We start from the raw sequence: 21111 nt of genomic DNA, 5'->3' as shown, positions 1-21111 counted from the left end.
TGATGGAAAATATTGACAGAGCAGGCATATTATTTCTTGCTGCATTTTTTAATTGAGCTGCAAAATCAAAATGCAATCATCTGTTTCCATAAAATCATATAGAAAGAAAGAAAATAAGTATCAGCCATAGTAGCTTAATAATACTTCCCCCTAATGGTCGAACACTGTAAACCTGTAAAACTTTAAACTTTGACGCTAAAGCAAATTTAAATTGCCGAGACTTGTGCTTTAGGGGCTCGTGCACACGGCTGATCTCACAGTGGTTGGACTGGCTGAACTCGCCTCAGGACACAGCTCTGAACAGGCAACTATGCCGTTGATATCAGTGACGCAGTGGGACGTCGTATGGGCAGCCTGCAGGCGCAATCCCTCAGATTAGCGCTTGACCCGCAGGATTTGTTGTAGAGGCACCTGATTCACCGGGAGCGACGAGGCGACGCAGAACTGGCAGAATGATCTAGATTTATATTTATTTTCTAGGCGAACCTTTTTCACAAGATTCTTAATTATCAGACGAATTTTACGCATGCAGAAGTCCAGGACGTGACACTAAAGAGGAACCCTCTCCAAGTGACCAAAGTGATGCCATGGCAGGCTTTACGCACAGCAAGAAGATGCCCATAGGAGTGTTTGAGAAACTTTTTGGTGCAGTTTACATTTGTCATTAATCATCTGAGGTCTGATAATGTGTGATATTCCTGCTGCCGGTGGAAACGTCTAATCCCTGCCTGATTACCGCTCACAGATGGATTGCTTCCTGTCTGTCAGCCGACTGACATCAGGGCCTAGTCCTATTAATTCAACCGCTATGCTCGCGTCTTGATTGCGGAATTGAAGCCATTTAGGGCAGCCCAGCATCCTTGTGTAAGACCCCATCCTCTCTCTCTGGTGCCAACATGAGGAGAGCTGTCCTGAAGGAAGCAGCCAAACGATTCCCCTGGCTGGCCAATGTCACTCTGTACGGGTGCTTATTCGCCGGCGGTGACCTTGTCCATCAGCTCATGGCTCAGAAGGAGCGCATGGATTGGAAGCACACTCGCAATGTGGCCATTGTGGCAATCAGTTTCCATGGAAACTTTAATTACTTTTGGTTGCGAGCCCTGGAGAGGCGTTTCCCCGGGAAGTCCGCCGGGATGGTCTTCAGAAAACTCCTGCTGGACCAAAGCTTTGCGTCGCCTTTGGCCACGAGTGTCTTCTACACGGGTAAGCGAGTCCAAATCTACTGTGAGGACCAAAATTATTTACAGTTTGGTTAATGTAAAAGAGACCAAGCCCACCCATGGAATAGGCTATAATTCGATGTAAAAATAAAAACATCAAAATATCTAAATTACTATATTTTTCCCATCACCAAAATGTGTCTTTACGAGTTTAAAATGTGTAAAATGTTTAGAATATTCGGTCTCTCTATAAGTGTAACAACATATAACCTCAGGATTTAGGTGAACACCATCCTGTTTCCACGTCCTGCAATCACTAAAAAAGGACAGTGATGAGCTGCTGACGCTTCCTATTAAGCTCGTGTCTCAAACACATCAAACACCAAGTAGGTCAAGGTTAGCGTCATTAACAGACCTTTATCTTTGCGCAATGTCTGTGCGTAAACTGTGCGTAATGTCCTCCTCTGCCCTGCAGGAGTGAGCTTCCTGGAGGGTAAGGAGGATATCTTTGAAGACTGGAGAGAGAAGTTCTTCAACACTTGGAAGGTAAAGAAGGAAGGAGGGAAGGCCTATGCAGCGTGAAGCGAAGGAAAGTCACCTTCCCTTCCCTTCACACACTGCCACGAGCTCACAAACAGATTAACCTAGATTTTGCCACTGCTGCTTTTTGCGCAATGCAAGGCACAACGCCCGGGGGCAAATGGGGTAGTGGAGTCAGTTTCAGGACGTTTTAGGAGCTGAAAACCTGCCAAATGTAAATCTCTGTGTCGTGCAGATGTAGACATTTGTCGACAGACATGTTATCCAGTAAGAACCATGGCAATGCTGGAAAAGCAGACTGTTGGTGTGTGTGTGTGTGTGTTACATTTAGCCTACATGCACTTTGGCTTTTGTTTATTTCCATTTCTGTTATATAATTCTTTTACTGGTTGTTTCTTCCAGTCACTTAGTAGATGAAGATTTGATGCACTAAATCTATGATGAGTTTATAAAATAAGAGGAATTGTTGGAGGTTAAAGGACCCTAAGTTCCTCCCCACCATATTAAAATGCCGCATTCATCAGTTATTATATCTCTATATTCCAGTTATGACCTCTTAAAGGAGGCATCCTGCTGCATGGTAATATGTACTAATATGTTGGTTATTATAATAACGCACTTTTGATCTTTTTTTGTACTTTTTGTTCCCAAGAAAAGTTTTGAAACCAGGAAAGATTTTTACTTTAGTATCTAAATTCTTCTTCCACTGCAGATGAGGGATCACAATCTTGTTCCATTCATCTCCATCAGACCTAAACCTTTACCATCTCCTGTATTTTTCATCTTTCTCCTAAATAATTATTTAAGGCTGTCGGAGAACAGATTGCATGGACATTCTTGTGTGTCTTATTGTATCCTATTTTCACTTTCAGACTGGACTCATGTACTGGCCATTCATGCAGGTAAACGTGAAGTAAATTACTGCTTTACCCCCATTTTTACATTTTGAATGTAGATTAAAAGGATAATTAAACACTGCTATGTTTTCTGATTGAAATGTTTCATGGTGATATTAAAAAGTGCTACATCCTTTTATGCCAGAAGTCAATGTCCACCTTCATTAATAGCCGCTTGCAGGGATTAATCATCAAATTTTAATGATCAAATCTAAATAAAATCCTTTCCCACAGTTCATGAACTTTGTCCTGATGCCGTTGTACATGCGGACGGCCTTCATGGGCTGCTGCGCCTTCCTGTGGGCCACCTTCCTGTGCTTCTCTCGCCAGGACGGCGATGGCACTGCCGGCGTGGCTCTGGCCTTCGTCATGGACCCCCGTAAGACCCTGGAGGAGATGCGTGCGGCGCGGCTGGCCCGAAAAAAGCAGAAGGCCCAGAGGCAGAACTAAAAGAGGAGCAGTAGGGGGAAGCTGCATCTGTGGTTCGGGACTTTGAGCGGGTATCCAGTTCTGCTTAACCAGCACCCATAAACTTGAATGCACCTCAGAGAGTAAACGGTCCAAGGAGACAATTACACACAAGACAGGTGACTGTAAAGGAATCTGAGGCTGCTGTTATAATAAACAAACACAATTATTCAACTCTTTAAACACATGGCACTGGACAGAAGGACACCCACTCATTAAAGTCACTTGGGTTCATCCTCAGGGGAGCATGAATGTGCTCATAAGATATATAGAAGGTATACAGTGCTCTTGGTGCGAGCTCTAGATTAAAGGGCAGGTTGTCGTCTAAATGATTTTAATACAAGTGGGGAATTTCTGTATTAATACACCTGGGGAAAAGTCTGGGAATTGCTCAGGTATGTTGCTTCTGTCGCCAGCCACAAGACAACCTGTCGTGTAGGTAATACCATTAGAGTGGCTTGTTTTTGCCTCGGACAGACTCTGATTGTTAATCTAAGTGTCTGATAACATTACAGAAAGGAATCAAACAGAGATAGACCTTTTTGTTCAAGCGTAAGATACTTGCTCTCCTAAAGTCACCAGACTCCATTGACAAAAACAGTAATTTAACCGAGCAGGACACAGGAGTTGCTGGTGTACAGCTGCCTGGATTGGTTCATTTCACTGTGTTTTTGTGTTGTGTTGGATCAGAGCTAACCCTTTAAAACACCAAGTCCTAACGCAATACAAACTATTAAGGCAGCTGTAGTACAGGAACTCCCGTTTTCTGCAAGGTTAAATTCATGTTTTTGTCAATGGAGTCTGGTGGCTTCGAAAAGAACGACGAAGTGTGCAAAAAGCATCCTACTGTTTAACAAAAATGTCTATCTCTGTAGGGATCCTTTATTTAATGTTATCAGACATTAAGAGTTGAAACTCCGGATTGATGGGACAAAGCAGCAACAGTTAAATGGTTTAAGTGGGATTCATTAATAGGATGTGAGGTCTGAGTGCGTACGTCTTGCACAATGTGTTTACAGTTGAAGTGATGAACGATTGATGATCTTGCCTCCAAAATACAAAGAGTTCAGTTGAAATCAGACTGGACTCATGGACCTCTAACTTTAAAGGCATGTTCTGTTTTGCTGGCGGCACTGGTTTGATGTGTAGTGAAGCTCCTGAGATCAGATTTAAGGGCTACATATTTCTGATTTCTGCCACTTGTGCCTTCTCTCTGGGACGAGACTGTCCTGACCAAACATCCGCAGGACAAGACCGTCGTTGATAATATTCACCAAATGAGATATGTATGTGTTTTCTGTGTTGAGTTTGGAATGCACTAATGTGTCAGAATGATTACACAAGACAAAAGTCTTCAGGAGTATGAGATCTGAAAACTCCTAAAAATATCTACGGCATATTTTATGTAAACATAGTCATTGATTTTAGGCTGCCCTTACATCGACCGAAGTGTTGTTTAAAGAGAAATTTACCATGATGGTGGTGCTATAGAAGATAAAAGGTCAAGAGGTCAACACTTTTATTTCCTGTATTTTTCTTAATGTCAACAAATCCCACTAAAAAAGACAAAAAAAAAACAACTGCGTAAAAAATGCTAACAAAGATAAAGTTCAACTTTACGTTTTATGGACTTTAGTAAAAAGGCTAAAACAATCCTTGAACATCTGGAAGCTTCAGGTTTTAGCAGAAGTTACTCCAACAGGAAAATGTAATCCATTTGTTGGGGATTATATTCAGCAGCAGGTTAATCCACGTTACAGTGTGTGTGTTTGTTTGTGGTAATCCATTGTTTGATGTCATTTCTGTTTGTGTAAATCTTTGGTTTGTTCTTTTTTGTGAACATTGTTTATGCTGCGGTCTTGGCTAGGAGAGTTGGTGACTCATCAGTTTCAGACTCAAACAGGACATGAACTTCTGTCTCCTGGAAGAAAGTCTTGTTCTTGACCCAGCGATCGATCCCGACCTCCTCCCTATGTAGTGTCACTGTTACTGTCAAGTGGACGTAGCCATGTTGACATCAATCAGCATTTTTGACATTGCCATCTTGTTTTTTTTAAACCATAAGTGACCATATTTGGACGAGAGGGTGGATACACATTGGTATGCGTATTGGTTGCAACCTGTCAATCCTAAGGAAGCTCCGCCCTAAATGGGAGCATAATTTACTAAATGAACATCATGCTGTATTAAAGAAGACTTGAAACGAGAGATTGAGACCATAAACTCATAAGAAAAATGTTTACTGAGGTTATAAATCAATGGAGAAGTAGGCTCATTTTCTCATTGACTTCTCAACGATCAGACTTCTTTTTGCAACCAGTGGAGTCGCCCCCTGCTGGACACGAGAAAGAGTGCAGGTTTAAGGCACTTCTTTAATTTGTTAACGTTTGAAACCAAGAGACTACTTACACTTCTTATACAGTCGATGCTCTTTAAACCAAAGCACCTGACGTCCTCGTTCTCCCCGTCACATTTCTTATGACCACTAGAGGCCGCCACCGAACAGTTAAAGTAAATATAACCAACTTAAAAAGAAGTCTATATATTTTTTGTTTTTGGACAAAACTTCTTTGGTGGTTCTTTTTGTGGGATTTGTTGATAAGTAACAAATGAGTCAAATATTACCAGATTTATCCTCTAAAAGAATCATGATGCAAAATCCTGAAACGGAATTATTGTTTTATAGATCGAAGACATACCAGTGATGATCTAAGTTTAACATGTGTATCGGTGTATCGACCCACTTGTGTTGTGTCTCCTAGTTTGTCCTGTCAAGCTACATATGACTAATCCTGTCCTCTTACTTGAAACATATCATAGGTTGCCATCAGCCCAGATACCTTATAATGCAACACACCACTTACCTAAACTGGACCCATAACTGACTCTTGTTTAGATTTTAATTATCTTTAAATTAAGCAGTAAGATTTTGACTTTTAATATCATTTATAATCAAAATTGATAAACACTTATTATACCAGAAATAAAAGACTCAGCATTGTAATGTATATTGTACTTTTATGGGTAAAATAACCACATTTATACACACTTTTCTTTAATATTTCATTTTAACTTTTCAATATGTAGAAACACAACAGCTTATTTCCTCTAAAAACACAGCCGTTCTTTAGATATGTTTTAAAAGAATAACTATGTGTTTTTCCATGTACGAAACAAAAATAAAACCTCAAACAATGTTCGATATTGTTCAGATACGTGTGTGAAAGTCTGAATTATGAATTTGTGAAGACGATTTCAAAGAAAAAGTGTGAATTTCAGATTTTTGATGCATTAGTACTTTTATATTTATAATAATGCCCCTAAAACAAAATACTGACATATGTCTCATGTCTCCAAATGGAAAATGCTGTTTATATGTCCTTTGCTAGCCATGTCCTGCTAGCATCAACATGCTAACATTCCCACAGTGACAGTGCTAGCATGCTGATGTTTAGCATGTATAACGATTAATATTTTCACCAAGTTAGATTAGCCTGTTAGCATGCTAACATTTCCGCTTGGCATGAAACACAAAATGTGCTGGGACTCAGGGGAATGTCATTAGTTTTGCAGGCGTGGCAAGTTTTGTATTTTTGATTACTTTTATCAGATCATGGCCCCTTGATTTAGTTTTAAGGGATAACCAAAGTTAACAAGCTTTCACGCTCACATTCACACCTACTGGCATTTTAGAGTCACCAATGAACCTAATGAGCATGTCTTTGGACTGTGGGAGGAAGCCGGAGTATCCGGGGGGAACACACGCATGCAAGGGGAGAACATGCAAACTCTACACAGAAAGGCCCCCCAAATTGGGGTTCAAACCAGAAACCTTCAAGCTGTAAGGCGACAGCACTAACCACTGCACAACCGTACAGCCTGGACAAGAATGTGTGCAGGGGGCGATGAGAAAATGACCCTACTTGTCGCTGGATTTATTATTGCAGTAAACATTTTCGTAATGCGGTAATGTTTATGTATGATGTTCATTTTGTAAATTATGGTCCCTGTTGGATTAAAATAGCCATTAAAGAAAGGTGTGCTTTAGGGCGTGGCCAGATTGTGATTGAAATATTGCTACCACAGCAACCTGTTGACTAGGATAGATGGCCAAAATGCAACAAATAAGACAAGATATTGACATTTAAATGAGTTGGTATACGTACTTTTGAGCCATGCTTACTGTTTTCCTTGTTTCCAGTCTTTAATCTAAACTAAGCTAACCACATCAAACACAGTAATGAGGCTGATATCAATGCTTTTAAACCCCATTCCTCTCATATTTCTCAAAAAAATTCTTAGACAAAATTCCCCCTGAGGGTCACAGACTTGTTTTTGTAATCTGCTGTCAGTGTGGACAAGACTCTCTGAAATCATGTAGCCCAGATATGAAGCAAGGACAGAGAGGATTGGAGTGTGTGTATAACAGCTTTATGCTCCAGTGATGGTGCATGTGGATTAACCAGGATCAGATAGGCCCGGTTAATCCTTCTGAAAAGGACAGACCTCTGACCCCAACAACAGGAAGTGAAATTCCCCAATCAGAGTCAAGGATGCTGTCAGGTGCTGCCACACTCATACATTTTACATAAAGTCCTTATTAACACTGCTTAGGAGTTAATGTGACTGTCTAGTATTGATCTTTCCCCCCCCTGGGTAATATGAGCTTCCATATGTATCAGAAAGATCATGCTGCATTCAATGCTTTGTCTTTGTGTTTTCTATACATGATACTTGACTAGAAGTGCTTGCTTTCATATTTCTTTATTTCCTACTGTCATTTTGTTGCTATGCACCGAACCACCAAAGCAAATAACTTCTATGTGAACATACAAGGCTATAAATCTGAATCTGAATTCCTTACAAATAAGGTGAAAAGAGTTGCAAATTAGGACACATTAAATCCAAATGATGTAATAGAAATTTTAGGACAATAACACGGCATTTTTACTTAAGCTATATTTCCATTTATGGCTTTAAGCTCAGATAAGCAGAATGAACTACTCGCTGTTATCACATGACATCTCATGTTTCCGCTAGCACCTGAAGGCAGCACCGGCCTCTCGTAATCCATCAAAACGTCTAGACTTCAGGCAGATTCCCCCCCCCCCCTCTCATGTTCGTATCACTCCTCTGATTGGACAGAGGAGTCTGATCCCGCCTATCATTATTAGATTGACAGGCAACTGACTAATAGGAGCAGACAGCAAGGCTGTAACCTAACTTCTGATTGGTCGATTGCCGTGGACAATATGAATGGCAACATGTATTGTTTGACTTCTTCTCAAGACAGTCGCAACTTGTCCCAACTCCGGGCAAGTCCCTTAATAGTTTCGTTTGTGGGTTCTACTTTATATTTAACCGACAGAACGTAGACTGTAGAAACACCAGCACATGAAGCGGACTTTAGAAGAAATTGGATAACATTGCGTCGAAGGAAGCTAACTGTTGAGCGTAAGTCAGCGGTGATATGTTTATCTCAGCTGGGATTTAAATGGTTAACGCTAAACTCCGTTAGCTGAGCTAGCTAACTTATTTGCATTTAAAAGCTTTCCTCTTGCTCTTTTATGCTTTGTTGCCTACATTTCGTTGTTAAGAGTTTGTGCTAATCTCCTGCTATGTTTATGATAGCAGGTGTTACTTAAAGTAAACCTCATGAGGCTTTAAATGAACCGTTATCTTTTTGGTGACGTTTGCTTTAGGTTCCCTTTTCTAGGGTTAGCCTTCTGTGACCAGACTCCGTTGAAATTTGATAACTTATTAATTCAGGAGTGGCTTGAGTTATATTTAGTTTAATTTGAATAAGGTAAAATGTGTTTTAATTGTTTATAAAATATGTTTTTTAATTCGGCATACATTTAGTATGCAAAGATACATCATTTACTGTAGAATGAAACTTAGTTGTCTGATTTTCACGTTATCTTTCCCAACTAAGCACACAGTTAACACCATGGATGGCTGTGACGACCACTATCTAAAAACCGTGATTTTATCTAAAACAAATTGCTTCTTAATGTTTCACTCATTGGCCGAATTAACGTGGCAATACTGACGAGTCATTCCAAATGATGTTCTGTTTTTACGTATACGTTTCCATGAAATAGTTTTACTTTGACGATAAATTGACCAATTTCTAACTGAATTTCTGCCCACCGTGACTTGCCTTTATATCTTGTTTCGATTTAATTACGCAGATCAGTGGTGGTGTGTGACAGGAGAATCAGCTCTCCATCTGGGCTGGGCTGGACTGGGCTTGAGATGGGGGATCCAGAGCCTCCAGAGTTCGAGTCCCTGGAGGAAGAGCTGGAGTACTGGAGGGAGCAGGCTGCCAGGCACCAACAGAGGTGTGTCCCAGTCCCAATGTTTATGTTGTTTTAAACAGACCAGCAGCTGTTTTTTCCGCAGCTCTTCAACTTAAAAGATGTAAAAGGTTTTTAACTGGTTTAACTGTGTACAAACTATAAAGCTGGAATGTATATTTCCACTGTAAAACAATATGAGAATACTTTGCATAGTTAGTGTGCCAGGAGTTTTCTTTTCTGTAAGGATGATCATGGGGATTTCTGCATCTCTTAGCGCACTATATTAATGAAAATGTATGAAAATATGCTTCAGTGTTTCATAAAATGTCTGTATGCCCTCCATGTATTACCCTGCATTCGTTTAGGGAGTGTCAGAATAATCGAGAAAATAGAGTTTCTGACTGAAACAGCTGCCCCCTCAAGTTGGAGCTTGACGCAACTTGCAAACCCAGTATCTATTACCTTAAAGGTCAAAAACTTTGCTGCCATGTAGAGTGACTTACATTAGATCTGAGCATACATTAAATACAACACATCTTCTCTGTAGTGTCCATGTTTTTTCCACTTTACATTTGAAGCTCATGAACAGCGCGAAGTTGGAAGATAAACTTACCAACGCTGGAAATGGGACCATCTAAGGAGCAATTGGTTCAAGGTTAATTATGTGGCCCCAGAATTTCTAAGAGATGGCAGATGGCAATTATTCTCGTTATATAAGTTGATATTTTGCTCAATAAGTAAACATCTTGTGCCAACCGGATACAAACTTGCAGAGCTTTTGGGGATCTGTAATAAATGAGTCTAAAGAAAATAAGCAATAGTGTTTTGCTGCTCTCCATTTCAGTTTTTAGTAATGTGAGTCTGTAGACACTCCTGCAGTATAAATAACGTGAACCTGAAGTTGTTTTCCAATTAAACACATTTTTATGATGTTTAATCCATAAAGCAGAGAGCTTCCTCTAGTTGGTGGGAAACAGCTGGGTTTTGTTATTTGTCCAAACAGGTCTGGTTTGGATATATTCAGGCGAGCCTTCCTCTGAGACATCAGCTCACTATTTGCCTGAAACATTAGTGTGATTACAGAAAATCCAAGCAAATAAATTGAATAATAGCACAAATTATTTGGTGTGTTAGCAACAAAAGCTAACAAACATAAGGCTTACATTTTTCGTATGTGTGTGTGCAGTGCAGAGGAAGCCCAGGAGGAGCTGCAGGAGTTCCAGCAGATGAGTCGGGACTATGAGGTGGAGCTGGAGACGGAGCTGAAACAGTGTGAGGCGAGAAACCGTGAGCTTAACGCTGCTAACAACCGCCTCCGTATGGAAGTGGAAAACTACAAGGTAAAGATGTTATCAGTTACCATTCAACTAAACAAATTTGAATATTCTGTGTCCCCACTATCCAAAGTAACATCAGAAAATAAAACTGAAGGCTTTTCAAAATAATTTGCAGGAATTAGATTCAGATAGGGTTACATTCTTGCCCCAGGACCTTAAACACAACACGCTGAGGTGGACAAATCTGCTATTAAACAGTGGTATAAGGCTGTTTTGTCCCAGTGCACCAGGATAGATGTAATAGTTGTGTAATACGTCCTCCTGACCCTCCCCGGAGGCTTTGAGAAGCATCAGTAACAGGAGTCATTGTCTCCAAATGGGTTTATGGCCGATACTGCAGCATAGAGCTGCTGTGTCAGGGTTATTTCGATAACATTCAATCGACTGAGCGACCGTTAAAAGATTTGACTGTGGATGGGGATTTCCATATCCATGTTTTTATGGTTGGTGTTTCCATGGCTCAATCGGTTTCACTTGTCTATCTCTTTAAAACACACACAAACTCACACTTCACACACACAGAGGATTGATTCAGGGCAGAGAAAGGCAGCTGATGACTCTTGCCTGGTCTGTGTCTGGAGGGGATGGCAGTACTTACCAGAAGATATCTCCCTGCCATGTCACAGTTCACTCGCCCCATTTTCTCTCCTTTAAAAAGTGTATACGAGAATAAGAATAAAAATGTTCTTATGGGTGCTGTCAGTGTAGAAAACCAATAAAAGCATAGAAAATGTTCATGATACTTCAACATATCGCAATGGAAAATAGAAGATATAAATGTTAAGAAGGATGTAAACATTATACTTAGATATTTAATACAGTCTAAAAGGTGAAAAACAGGATCTCTTTGTAAAGAAAATAATGTCATGTATTAATGCCGGAGAATAGCACTGTTAGAAAAATTACACATTTGAATTATTACACTGATTTATTAAAAAACTATATGTGTTGTGCTTGCTAACAGGGGTGTAATAATTTATTGACAGCCTAATTCAAAGCTGCAGTCTCAGCAGAAAACAAGAAGTATGAGACTGCGCTTAAAACAGTTTTTAGACCATGTTGTGAAGTTGAAAAGGTTTCCACTCACCTCCAGAGCAGTAAGAGGTCTTTATCTTGGACTGCATGTATGACCAGTATGCAGAGACTGTGTGGAATTTAGCTGAAGCATGCTGAAGCCTGACACAGTGTCCTGTTGTCTGCTCCAGCTGTGAGCCGCTCGATGCTGCCTGGAGGCTCAGTGCAGACGAGTATTCAACATTTCAGAACATTAACTTGTGTGAATATCCAACAAAACATGTGATTAAAAAATAAGAATTGTGTCACTGAGCTTCTGAAGTAGTTATATCTGTTTGTTATGTTCTTTTAAAAGTTGTTCTCTGACATGATGTTCATATTTTGTTGGCGAGACCTTTAAAACACATGATGCTTTCATATACAAGTTAATGTCAGCTTTAACGAGCTCGACACACTTTTAATCAATAAGATGACATTCAAATGGTTCTGTTTATAAGTTCTATTTCGTAAACATGTTTTTGTTTTATGGAGTCATATGAGCGCTATAAAAAGAACAGATCTGTAAAAAATGAGAAATAAATACTAGAATAGATTAAGTCAAAGGCATTTTCTTTTATTTTCTCCCTTGTTGATTTATTTTTAAGTATGTTTATATTTTCAATATTAGACTAATTTGTTTAAATAAAGAATATAAATATGTTTTTCTCTCTTTATGTATATTTTCTTAGTTTTTAATAATGTTTAATAAATATTACTGCTCAATTTAGCTTGTCAAAGAATAGCTGAAGCGATGTGGAAAACAATAAGGAATAAAAATAAAGAGAGTAATTACAGGCAGTTTCAGTTATTTTCAATTTTGTAAGGATTAATATTTTCAAATTTGACATAATTCTTTATTTTATATAAACAAGTTTTTATATAAACAAGTATTTTTCTCTAAATATGTTTATCTTTAAAAAATACTATTGCTCAGCTTAACCTGTCGAAGAATTGCAAAAGCAATGTGGGAAAAAAAAGGGATATAATCAACTTCTTTATTTTTAAAATGTAAAACTGCAGAGAAAAAAAAGACGTATGCAGATATATTAAGAAAATAAATATATACATAAATACAAAAAAGAAAATAACATAACATATTCTGTTATTTGTTGATATATTTCCACGTGAATATTCTTTTATTATTAATTTTTATATTTTCACAAACGTTCTTGAATTTATTTATTATAAGTTCTCCTCCGGCCCTCATTAACCCCCTTTCCCCCCCTGACGCTGTGTTTTCTCCTTCTGTCTGTCAGGAGAAGTACGAGACGCAGCACTCTGAGGCCTACCGGCAGATCTCCAGCCTGGAGGGAGACCTCGCTGAGACCACGGCCATCAGAGACCAGCTCCACAAGTACATCAGAGAGCTGGAGCAGGCCAACGACGACCTGGAGAGGACCAAGAGGTCAGAGGTCACTCGTGCAAGAGATGGTGGAAGTGCATTGGAAGGAAACTAATGTGTTTTTAACAATCTGATTAAAGAGATTTTAGCCATGTTGGAAACCTGAGCTGAGGTGAAAGAAAGGGGCTGTTTGATCTCATTGTGGAACAGCTAACGGAGTGATGTTTGATTCAAAATATTATGTATGATATTTGTGTTTCCTGAAAAACTCGGAGGAATTAAAACTTCAAGAGAACAGCAGGGAGAGGGGAAAGGAAATCAAAAGGTTAGCAAGCATGCAATGCTTATCTGCTAGCTAAGGTAACCGGCAGCCACAAGTGTTTACTGTACAACTAACCTACAGTAGCTAGCTAAAAGTAGCCTCACATTGTCTTTAGCTGCCTTTTTAGTAACGTGACCCTCATCTAATAAGAGTGTAGCAGTTCCTTGAGTGCTGAAGCTTCACTGGCAGTCTGTCTTTCCCCGTGTGTGTTTCAGGGCGACCATCATGTCACTGGAGGACTTTGAGCAGAGGATGAACCAGGTCATCGAGAGGAACGCCTTCCTGGAGAGCGAGCTGGACGAGAAGGAGAACCTCCTGGAGTCCGTCCAGAGGCTGAAGGACGAGGCCAGAGGTAGAGCTTCACTGAGGAGTCTCTCAGTTATAATGAGTTTTACCAACTTTAAACCGGTTGTGCGATATGATTCAAATAGTGACGACTCCTTTACTTTCATGGCTAGCTGAAGAAATCACAATTTCCCAGTTAAAAAACGTGAATTAAAGAACGAGCGAACGGTTTAGATCTCTTAGTTCAGGGATAATTATAAAGCTAATTTATGTAACACATGTAAATACAAGAACAAGAAGAGGACACACGATGCAAAGGTATAAAACTGTAGGAGAGGTGTGTCTTCACTATTTTCTAATGTATCTAAAGAGTTAAGGCCCCAATTGCTGCTGCTGGAGGGTTGTGACATTATTATAAAGTCTCTGTTGTATGTCTGTAACTGGTCCTCATTAATTGTTGTGTGTGTGCGTGTCAGACCTGAGGCAGGAGCTGGCCGTGCAGCAGAAGCAGCAGGTACAGGACAGGAAGCCGTCTCTCACCGGTGCCGCCGCCTCCTCGTCGTCCTCGGCGGGTTTGCCCACCCCGCCGCTCACCCCTCCGGACAAAAGAACAGAGGACAAAACCACGTCTTCGTCCTCTACCCTGCCCGCCCCCCCTGCCACCACAACGCCATCCAGACCTGCAGCCTCGGCAGAGACGTTCGCCACCCCACTACCCTCCATCAGCAGAGGTCGGTTCATGTTCATGACGTCGTTATTTCTATCATTAAAATGTCCAGATAAACGTTCTCGTGGTTATGGCCCTATTATGCGTCATACTTAGTCATCGATTCATTGTTTCTGTTTTTCACATGTGAAGATTTTCTGTTGTTTTCCTGTTTTTAATCACAATAAACACAAATATCTGTGCTTTGACCGGGTGTTCTGTTTCTGCAGGTGAGAGCCTCTCAGGGACGCCTCTCACCACGTCAGCGAGGATCTCCGCTCTGAACATCGTTGGAGAGCTGCTCAGAAAAGTCGGGGTGAGAACAATTTAAGGACCAAAGAGAAACCCATTTTTTTTATCAGCTGCTGAATCGTGTGTTTCTCGGGCATCAGGCTTTATTGTTATTTCTTTTTTAGAACCAGCATCAAACACTAGAACAACAATAGTTTTTCCTTAATAGACCTGCACAAAGTGTTTTTACAATATTGACAAATTCAAAGAGAGTCTGTTTTGGACTGTAGGGTTTGGAGACATTCACTTTTGATGATTTCAGGGGTCGAAGTATTTGAATTTCAAGCACTTCAGTATTATATTAATATTTGTGTCTTCAACTTTTGTATGTAGTTTTATTGAGGACATTTTTTATGCTCTTTAATTTCATGTGTCATGGGCCTGGAGATTGCATCGGTCTGATGCTCGGTTCATCACATTGGTCCAGACAGATTTCCTTTGAATTTTGTCCATATGCTAATAGTCTGCAATTGATCGGAGGACAGTGAAGCTATGACATGAAATATGGGGAAGAGAGAGAGGGGATGACATGCACAAAGGGGCCGAGGTCTGTGTCGAACCCGCGGCCGATGGGGCGAGGACTTTGTCTGTGTGTGAGGGGCGCCTGCTCTACTGACTGAGCTGAAAACGACGCCCCCAGGGGATCGATCTTAAACGCCTTCTTCTTGCGGCACCAAAAAATTTACATTTGTAGTTCAGAACAAAATATCTTCATAACTGAAGGGATTGGCGTGTAATCTGGTGCAGACTTTTATGGTCCCCTGACTTTAAATCGGGGCCTGATACACCAGGCTGACAGTCGGCAATCAGCCGGTGTCGGACTGTATCTGTGGCTGAGTCTTTGCACTGTGATCTGCACTGTTAGGATTAGCAGTGGAGCCTGTAGGTGACAGAAATCACTCTGACTGGCTGTTCAGCTAAGCTTATCAGGATCACTGTGATGTTCCAGTTGTTGTTGCCTGAAGGAAATACACATGCCAGATTAAAAATAACAGTCAAAAATAAGAGTGACATAAAAATAACATCTGAAATAGAAGAGAATTTACATTATTTAGTGTATACGGCTTGATTGCAAAGAGAAACGAGGTTGTAGAGTGACACAGAAGTACATCGCCTTTCGACTCGAGCAACAGGAGAGCAACTTTAGAGATATAGAGGCTGGGACTTGCATATTTACAGATCTAAAGGAGGTTTTGTCAGTTTCTCAATGCCTGCAGAGGAATTTTAAAGAACTTAAACTCTTCTCTTGTAGAACCTGGAGTCCAAACTGGCCTCGTGTCGGGACTACGTCCACGAGCAGACGAACCGCAACCGAGGCCACGCTGGGGGACAGGGGGCGCCGCCAGGGCAGAACAACTCGTCAGAGACCCATCCTACCAACGGCCTCTACAACAAGGGGTGAGAGGATCTGTCCTGCGCTGTGCAAAGTCTTACATACATTTTTTTCTTGCTTGTTTTTGGCTTGAAAAAGGAAGAAAATGTTGACAGAAAAGTAAAGGGGCATGTTTCCTCTTACCTCGTACTCGTTTGTGCGCGTCTAAAAATATCTGACAGATACATTTAAGGAGTTTAAAGTTCCACTGAGTGATTGAAACCGAAGCAGCTGAATGCAGACGGGCTCTCTGAGTGTGTTTGTTGTGTTTTAAAGGCTGGTGAAGAGGTTAGACTTCGGAGCGGGACCCAAACTGCTGCTGTAAAAACCGTCCTCCACCTCCGTCCTCCTCTGAGCTGCTCGATGTTTCCTGTGCAACCAGACCGGATCTCCAGAACGTGTGACGGTACTGTGTGTTTGCCCATCAAACGGACCGCTCTCTCTGCGAGCTGCAGCGACTACACTGATGGATACGTTGATAAGAAGACTTTTGGGATGTTCGTTAAAAGCTCAGTTTTGTTTGTTTACTAGCAGGACTTCTTTTCGGCACTTAGCTTGAACTAACTTCCTGGACGTGAGCTGCACATCACAGACTCACCTCCTTTGTTTTATTGATGTTTTTTTTTTTGTCTCTTTTTTTTGCGCTAAAGACTGAAAATGAAGCTAATTTAAGCGACGCTAGTCAAGGAAAAGACTTCACCACTTTATTTGCATCGGGTTGTTTTTACTTCATTCACACACTGGTTACTTGGTTTTCTGGTGTAGAAGGACAAGAAATAATCTCTCCAAACTATATCATGCTGTCAAGTCATAGTTTTAAAGACCTCTGTGTCACCTTCTCCTCTGTGTTGTCCTCTATCCGCTGGTATTAGCGTGGATTTTGTGCTGTTCTGCTCATCAGCTCTGATGCACTTCTGTCTCTCTGGTTTTGCTGCACAGCAATCAACACAAGAAGACACTTTGCAATGCAATTTTGATACAGCCCGAGCATCCAGACTGAGACAGCTACGGTGGCTGACAAAGGCTCGAAGAAACAGGCTGCATGTTCAGAGACGCATACAATAATGCAAAACAAATGGAACAACGGACACAACTTAAACGTTATCAGCAAGCGCACAAGATGCAAAAGACAAATGCATAAAAACAAGCAAAAACAAAAAAACCCAGACGCATGAAGTGTCAATGGAGGAGGCAAAAAGAAAAACAAACATAATTCGGGTTTAGTTTTTACATCAATGTGAGCTGTCAAAACAGTTGACAGTGTTAAAACCTGCATGGTTATACTGAACCTTGAAGGAAATTTGCTCAGTGTTAAGTTGAACACACCAGTCCGAGCGCTGCACACTGGAAGGGCACTTTTATCTACACGAAAAGAGAGGGAACGGATTTTCTTTCAGTGCTTCTTTTTAACTGTTTGGACATGAAACTACTGATCTTCTGCTTTTATACAATATTTCTGCACAGTGGTGTTTGTTGAAGGAAGGGGGGGGGGGGGAAGGAAAAACGAATCTGATGAAACTCTGCTAAACGTATCCCTTAGAGAATGAAATGGATGGTGCACTGAAACACACATTGTACTCCTGATATTTTAGACTTTTTAAGCTATTACAGATGATTTAGTTGCACACAGAGCAGAAAACATGGACTTGGTATTTTAATTGAAGGATTAAAGTGTGAAAATTAGACTTGATTCCAAATAGAGCTCGTTGAAGCTGACTTGTTTATGGCTGAATGTGAGTGGCCGAGACTCCTGTCAATCAAACAAAAACGCTTTAAAAAACAACCCTCTGTAAAAGCATTTAATGAACTCTTTTACGTCACTGTAAGTATTAACCATTTAAAGCATTATATTGTGTAGGGAAAAATCTGTTACCTGCTTCAAAGCCTCTATAACCTGATTCAATTTGTCCTCAGTTTGGTGCATTCACACCTGTACTCAAGGCTGTCCCTTGTAATCGGACCTCTCAGGATGAATGTTAATACATGGTGTAATCAGGGCCAAACTGAGGCATAAAAGCTCCTGTGTTTTGGGGGAGGGGCTTTGGGGGGAAAATGTTTTTCGTTGTATCCTTTAAAATTGAGCGTACTCGCGTTACCCCCAACACTGCCAGGGTCTCAATAAAGCTCTAGGGACTTTATTTTATTCCCCAAAAGGTTCCTGCTTGGGACGTAGTACTTTTAAAGTTCAGGGTTTTTCTGTTTGTTTGGGGGCGTACTCACAGAATTCAGAAGCCTCTTCATACATCAGCAGACTAATTTGCCTAATCTTTAAAACCTCAGTGGAAATACAGACAACAATGCTCTGGAGGAACCTTGAAATCTCTTAAAAAGTACCTCTAAAAGTCCTGGTTGCTTTTGGTGGAAACGAGGCTTCAGACTCTTGCAACGAACCTCTGCAGAGCTCTACTTCTGTCTTTCCAGGAGTGAAATAGGAAACGTCTTCTGTTAGCGAGGAGACATGAAAACTTCAGTGAAGGCTACTCGTGTTTTATGTTAAAAAGAAAAAGTAGGTTGATTTGTAGTGTGTGTTAATAAAATATACTGAACCTCTACTGTAGGGTCACTAACGTAGGCGGAGTCTGTAGGAATGTTTCAGTTGTAATTAGCTGCTCAGGGCGAGTTTTAAAGCAGAAACCGCAGACTGGAAAGGTCAAAGGTCAGTCTGTGTACGCAGATGTGGGAAACGAGTCAAGCTTTTTTTGTTTGTTTTTGCCTTCTGTGACTCTAAAGGAAGACTTACACGCTCACATACAAGGTGTTTTTTGCTCTTTGTTTACCGTCAGTGCTGCTTATGTTTCTGGAAACGCAATAAAACTTGAAATGTAATAAAACAAAAACATCTTGATTTCATTTCTTCAGGAGGAACTGAGACGGCACACGTGAGGATTTAGTATCAGTTTATTTAACAGCACAAAGCAGGATCATCACAGCAGTCATCGTACCTTTATTCTTTCTATTATTGTGTGTCTGTGAGGTTTAAATCACACCGCCTAATATACAGCTGGGTTACAAATTTAGTTTTACATTCAGTTTCCAATTCCAACAGATTGTCTCTAAAAGATTCTTCAAAACCCAAAGCATCTCATTTTCTGAAAAACAAACTATCATTTTGTTCTGAATATATTTTCTTGAAGTTTCCTCGAACTATACGAATAACATTTTTTTTATCTGCTGCGCGATTAAAAAATTCTGTCTTTGGATCGGGGAGGAAGCCGGAGTACCCGGAGGGAAATCGCACATGCTCGAGGAGAACATGCAAACTCCACACAGAAAGGCCCGCTACATCTGAACAGGTTGCAACTTGAGAGACGGTTAAAAATCTTTAATATAATGCAACAGATGTGTTTGGAAAAGATTGTGGAAATATATTCAGAATAAAAAGTGGTTCTTGCAAAGGTCACATGGTGTTTGATTTTCAGAACTCAAAAAGATACGAAACTGAGGGACAAAAAATGTATTTAAACTACCTGGAAAATAAATAAATGGAAATATATTAAATTAACATCAATTATAAGATATATTAATTCCCAATCATTGATAAAAAACATTGCTGGTTTTATTGTTTCCCGCTTAAATTTACAAAACCTGTTGAATTTAAACTGTGGATCTGATGAATGAAATGTGGATGCTGCGTTTTATTTTGAAAATTTGCATCAGTTCACTTTTCTAAACTTCCCCCTTTGTGCTAACTGCATGGTGATAATTTTTTTTAAATGATTAGATTAATTTCCCCCAAATAAATTTGAACACTCCAGATCAAATCACTGCTGTGGTTTCAAGCAGCAGGTGACGGCAGGAGAGGGAAAATGGCTGCAGTGTGAAAAGTGGGAATTTTTTGACTGATGTTTTTATTTTGGGAAAACAGAATTTAAGCTGCAATATTTTCTGCCATAATTCAAAACAACTGACACTAAAACTAAGAACTGAAACTCTGGATAAATAAACAGAAAAGTAGAGAAGTGAAGCGGAGCGTCTCTGTCGGAGCATTTCACCGTTCTGCTTCTTTGAAGACATCGAGCTGTCTCTCTAACAGCTTCACGACAGAAACTTTAAATAAAACTTTAAATAAATCTAAAATTATAATATTTAAACTTTCATATATTGGGTATATTTATCAGATAAAGTTCTGATTGTAGCTACAATTTGTCCTGAATAAGCTACAACTCTGGTTCTAGTGTTCTGCATAGCTACAGCCGCAGAGGCTCATGGGTACTGTAGTGTTTAATAAGACACCAGTGAAACATTTATAAATGTATTAAGAATCAAAACGTTTTAGATGCTGGAATGACAAAAAAAACATGATTGTGTTTACCGAACTATAAGTTAAGACTTCTTTTATATTACTGTATATTACTATTTTATATGTAGATTATTTTCTAGATAAATCCATTCATTAATTTGTGTTTAAGTAACAGAAAATAGTGAAAAAATCTTTTACCTTCGTATTTGACAACAAAAAGGATCAAATGTTTATATTTGAGAAGCTGGAACCTGCAGATATTTTGCAAATTAGCTTTAAAAATGACAATTTAAGGACTTTTTTTAATGACTTGTATATAAAGTAAATAAAATAAAAGTTTAGAAATAATTTAATAAATAAAGATAAATGTTGTAATAATGTTTGTGTTAGTAAGGTAGGGACGCTGAAGTGTTTTGTTACTTTTAAACACCAAATTGGTTCTTTAAGAAATCTTTTTGGTCATTTTCTTTTTTCTTTTTCTCTTTTAATTCTAAATTCTTTTCTGTTTTTAGGTCCAAAAAATACAAATTTTAAACTTAAATTCATCATGTTGTTAAAATATCCAGAGACTCTTCTGTGTTTAGGAATATTTACGTTATTGTTAAAAGTAAATTTCAAATTAAAAGCATAAAAATATTTCTAGCACACTCTCCTCCCGCTTTAATCTGATCATAATGCTTCGTCTCCCTCTACTCGTCGGGGGGGTAGTCATCCACACGGTTCTCCAGAGGAGGGCTGAAGGCCCGAGGAGACGGGGACCGAGGCTCCTCCTCCTGCAGCTCCACTGAGTTCTCCTT

At 39.8% G+C, this 21111-nt stretch overlaps 2 protein-coding genes across 2 annotated transcripts; both read left to right on the top strand.

The window, feature by feature from the left end:
- Window positions 1-896: 896 nt before the first annotated feature.
- mpv17l (MPV17 mitochondrial membrane protein like) lies at window positions 897-3046 on the top strand. The gene is made up of 4 exons (XM_069676384.1): window positions 897-1203; window positions 1636-1706; window positions 2573-2602; window positions 2831-3046. The coding sequence occupies exons 1-4, from the start codon at window positions 897-899 to the stop codon at window positions 3044-3046; spliced, it is 624 nt and encodes a 207-aa protein (XP_069532485.1).
- Window positions 3047-8374: 5328 nt separating this feature from the next.
- LOC138604097 (nuclear distribution protein nudE homolog 1-like) lies at window positions 8375-18952 on the top strand. Its single transcript, XM_069675942.1, has 9 exons — window positions 8375-8518; window positions 9259-9408; window positions 10553-10706; window positions 13013-13161; window positions 13636-13772; window positions 14182-14436; window positions 14642-14727; window positions 15955-16100; window positions 16351-18952. The coding sequence occupies exons 2-9, from the start codon at window positions 9323-9325 to the stop codon at window positions 16397-16399; spliced, it is 1062 nt and encodes a 353-aa protein (XP_069532043.1). The 5' UTR covers window positions 8375-8518; window positions 9259-9322; the 3' UTR covers window positions 16400-18952.
- The last annotated feature ends 2159 nt before the right edge of the window (window positions 18953-21111 follow it).

This window comes from Semicossyphus pulcher, unplaced genomic scaffold, assembly GCF_022749685.1.
Source record: "Semicossyphus pulcher isolate SPU_LCO1_2020_fin unplaced genomic scaffold, fSemPul1.0.p SCAF_25, whole genome shotgun sequence".
NCBI classification, from domain to species: Eukaryota; Metazoa; Chordata; class Actinopteri; order Labriformes; family Labridae; genus Semicossyphus; species Semicossyphus pulcher.
This window is presented reverse-complemented; position numbering and strand designations above follow the sequence as displayed.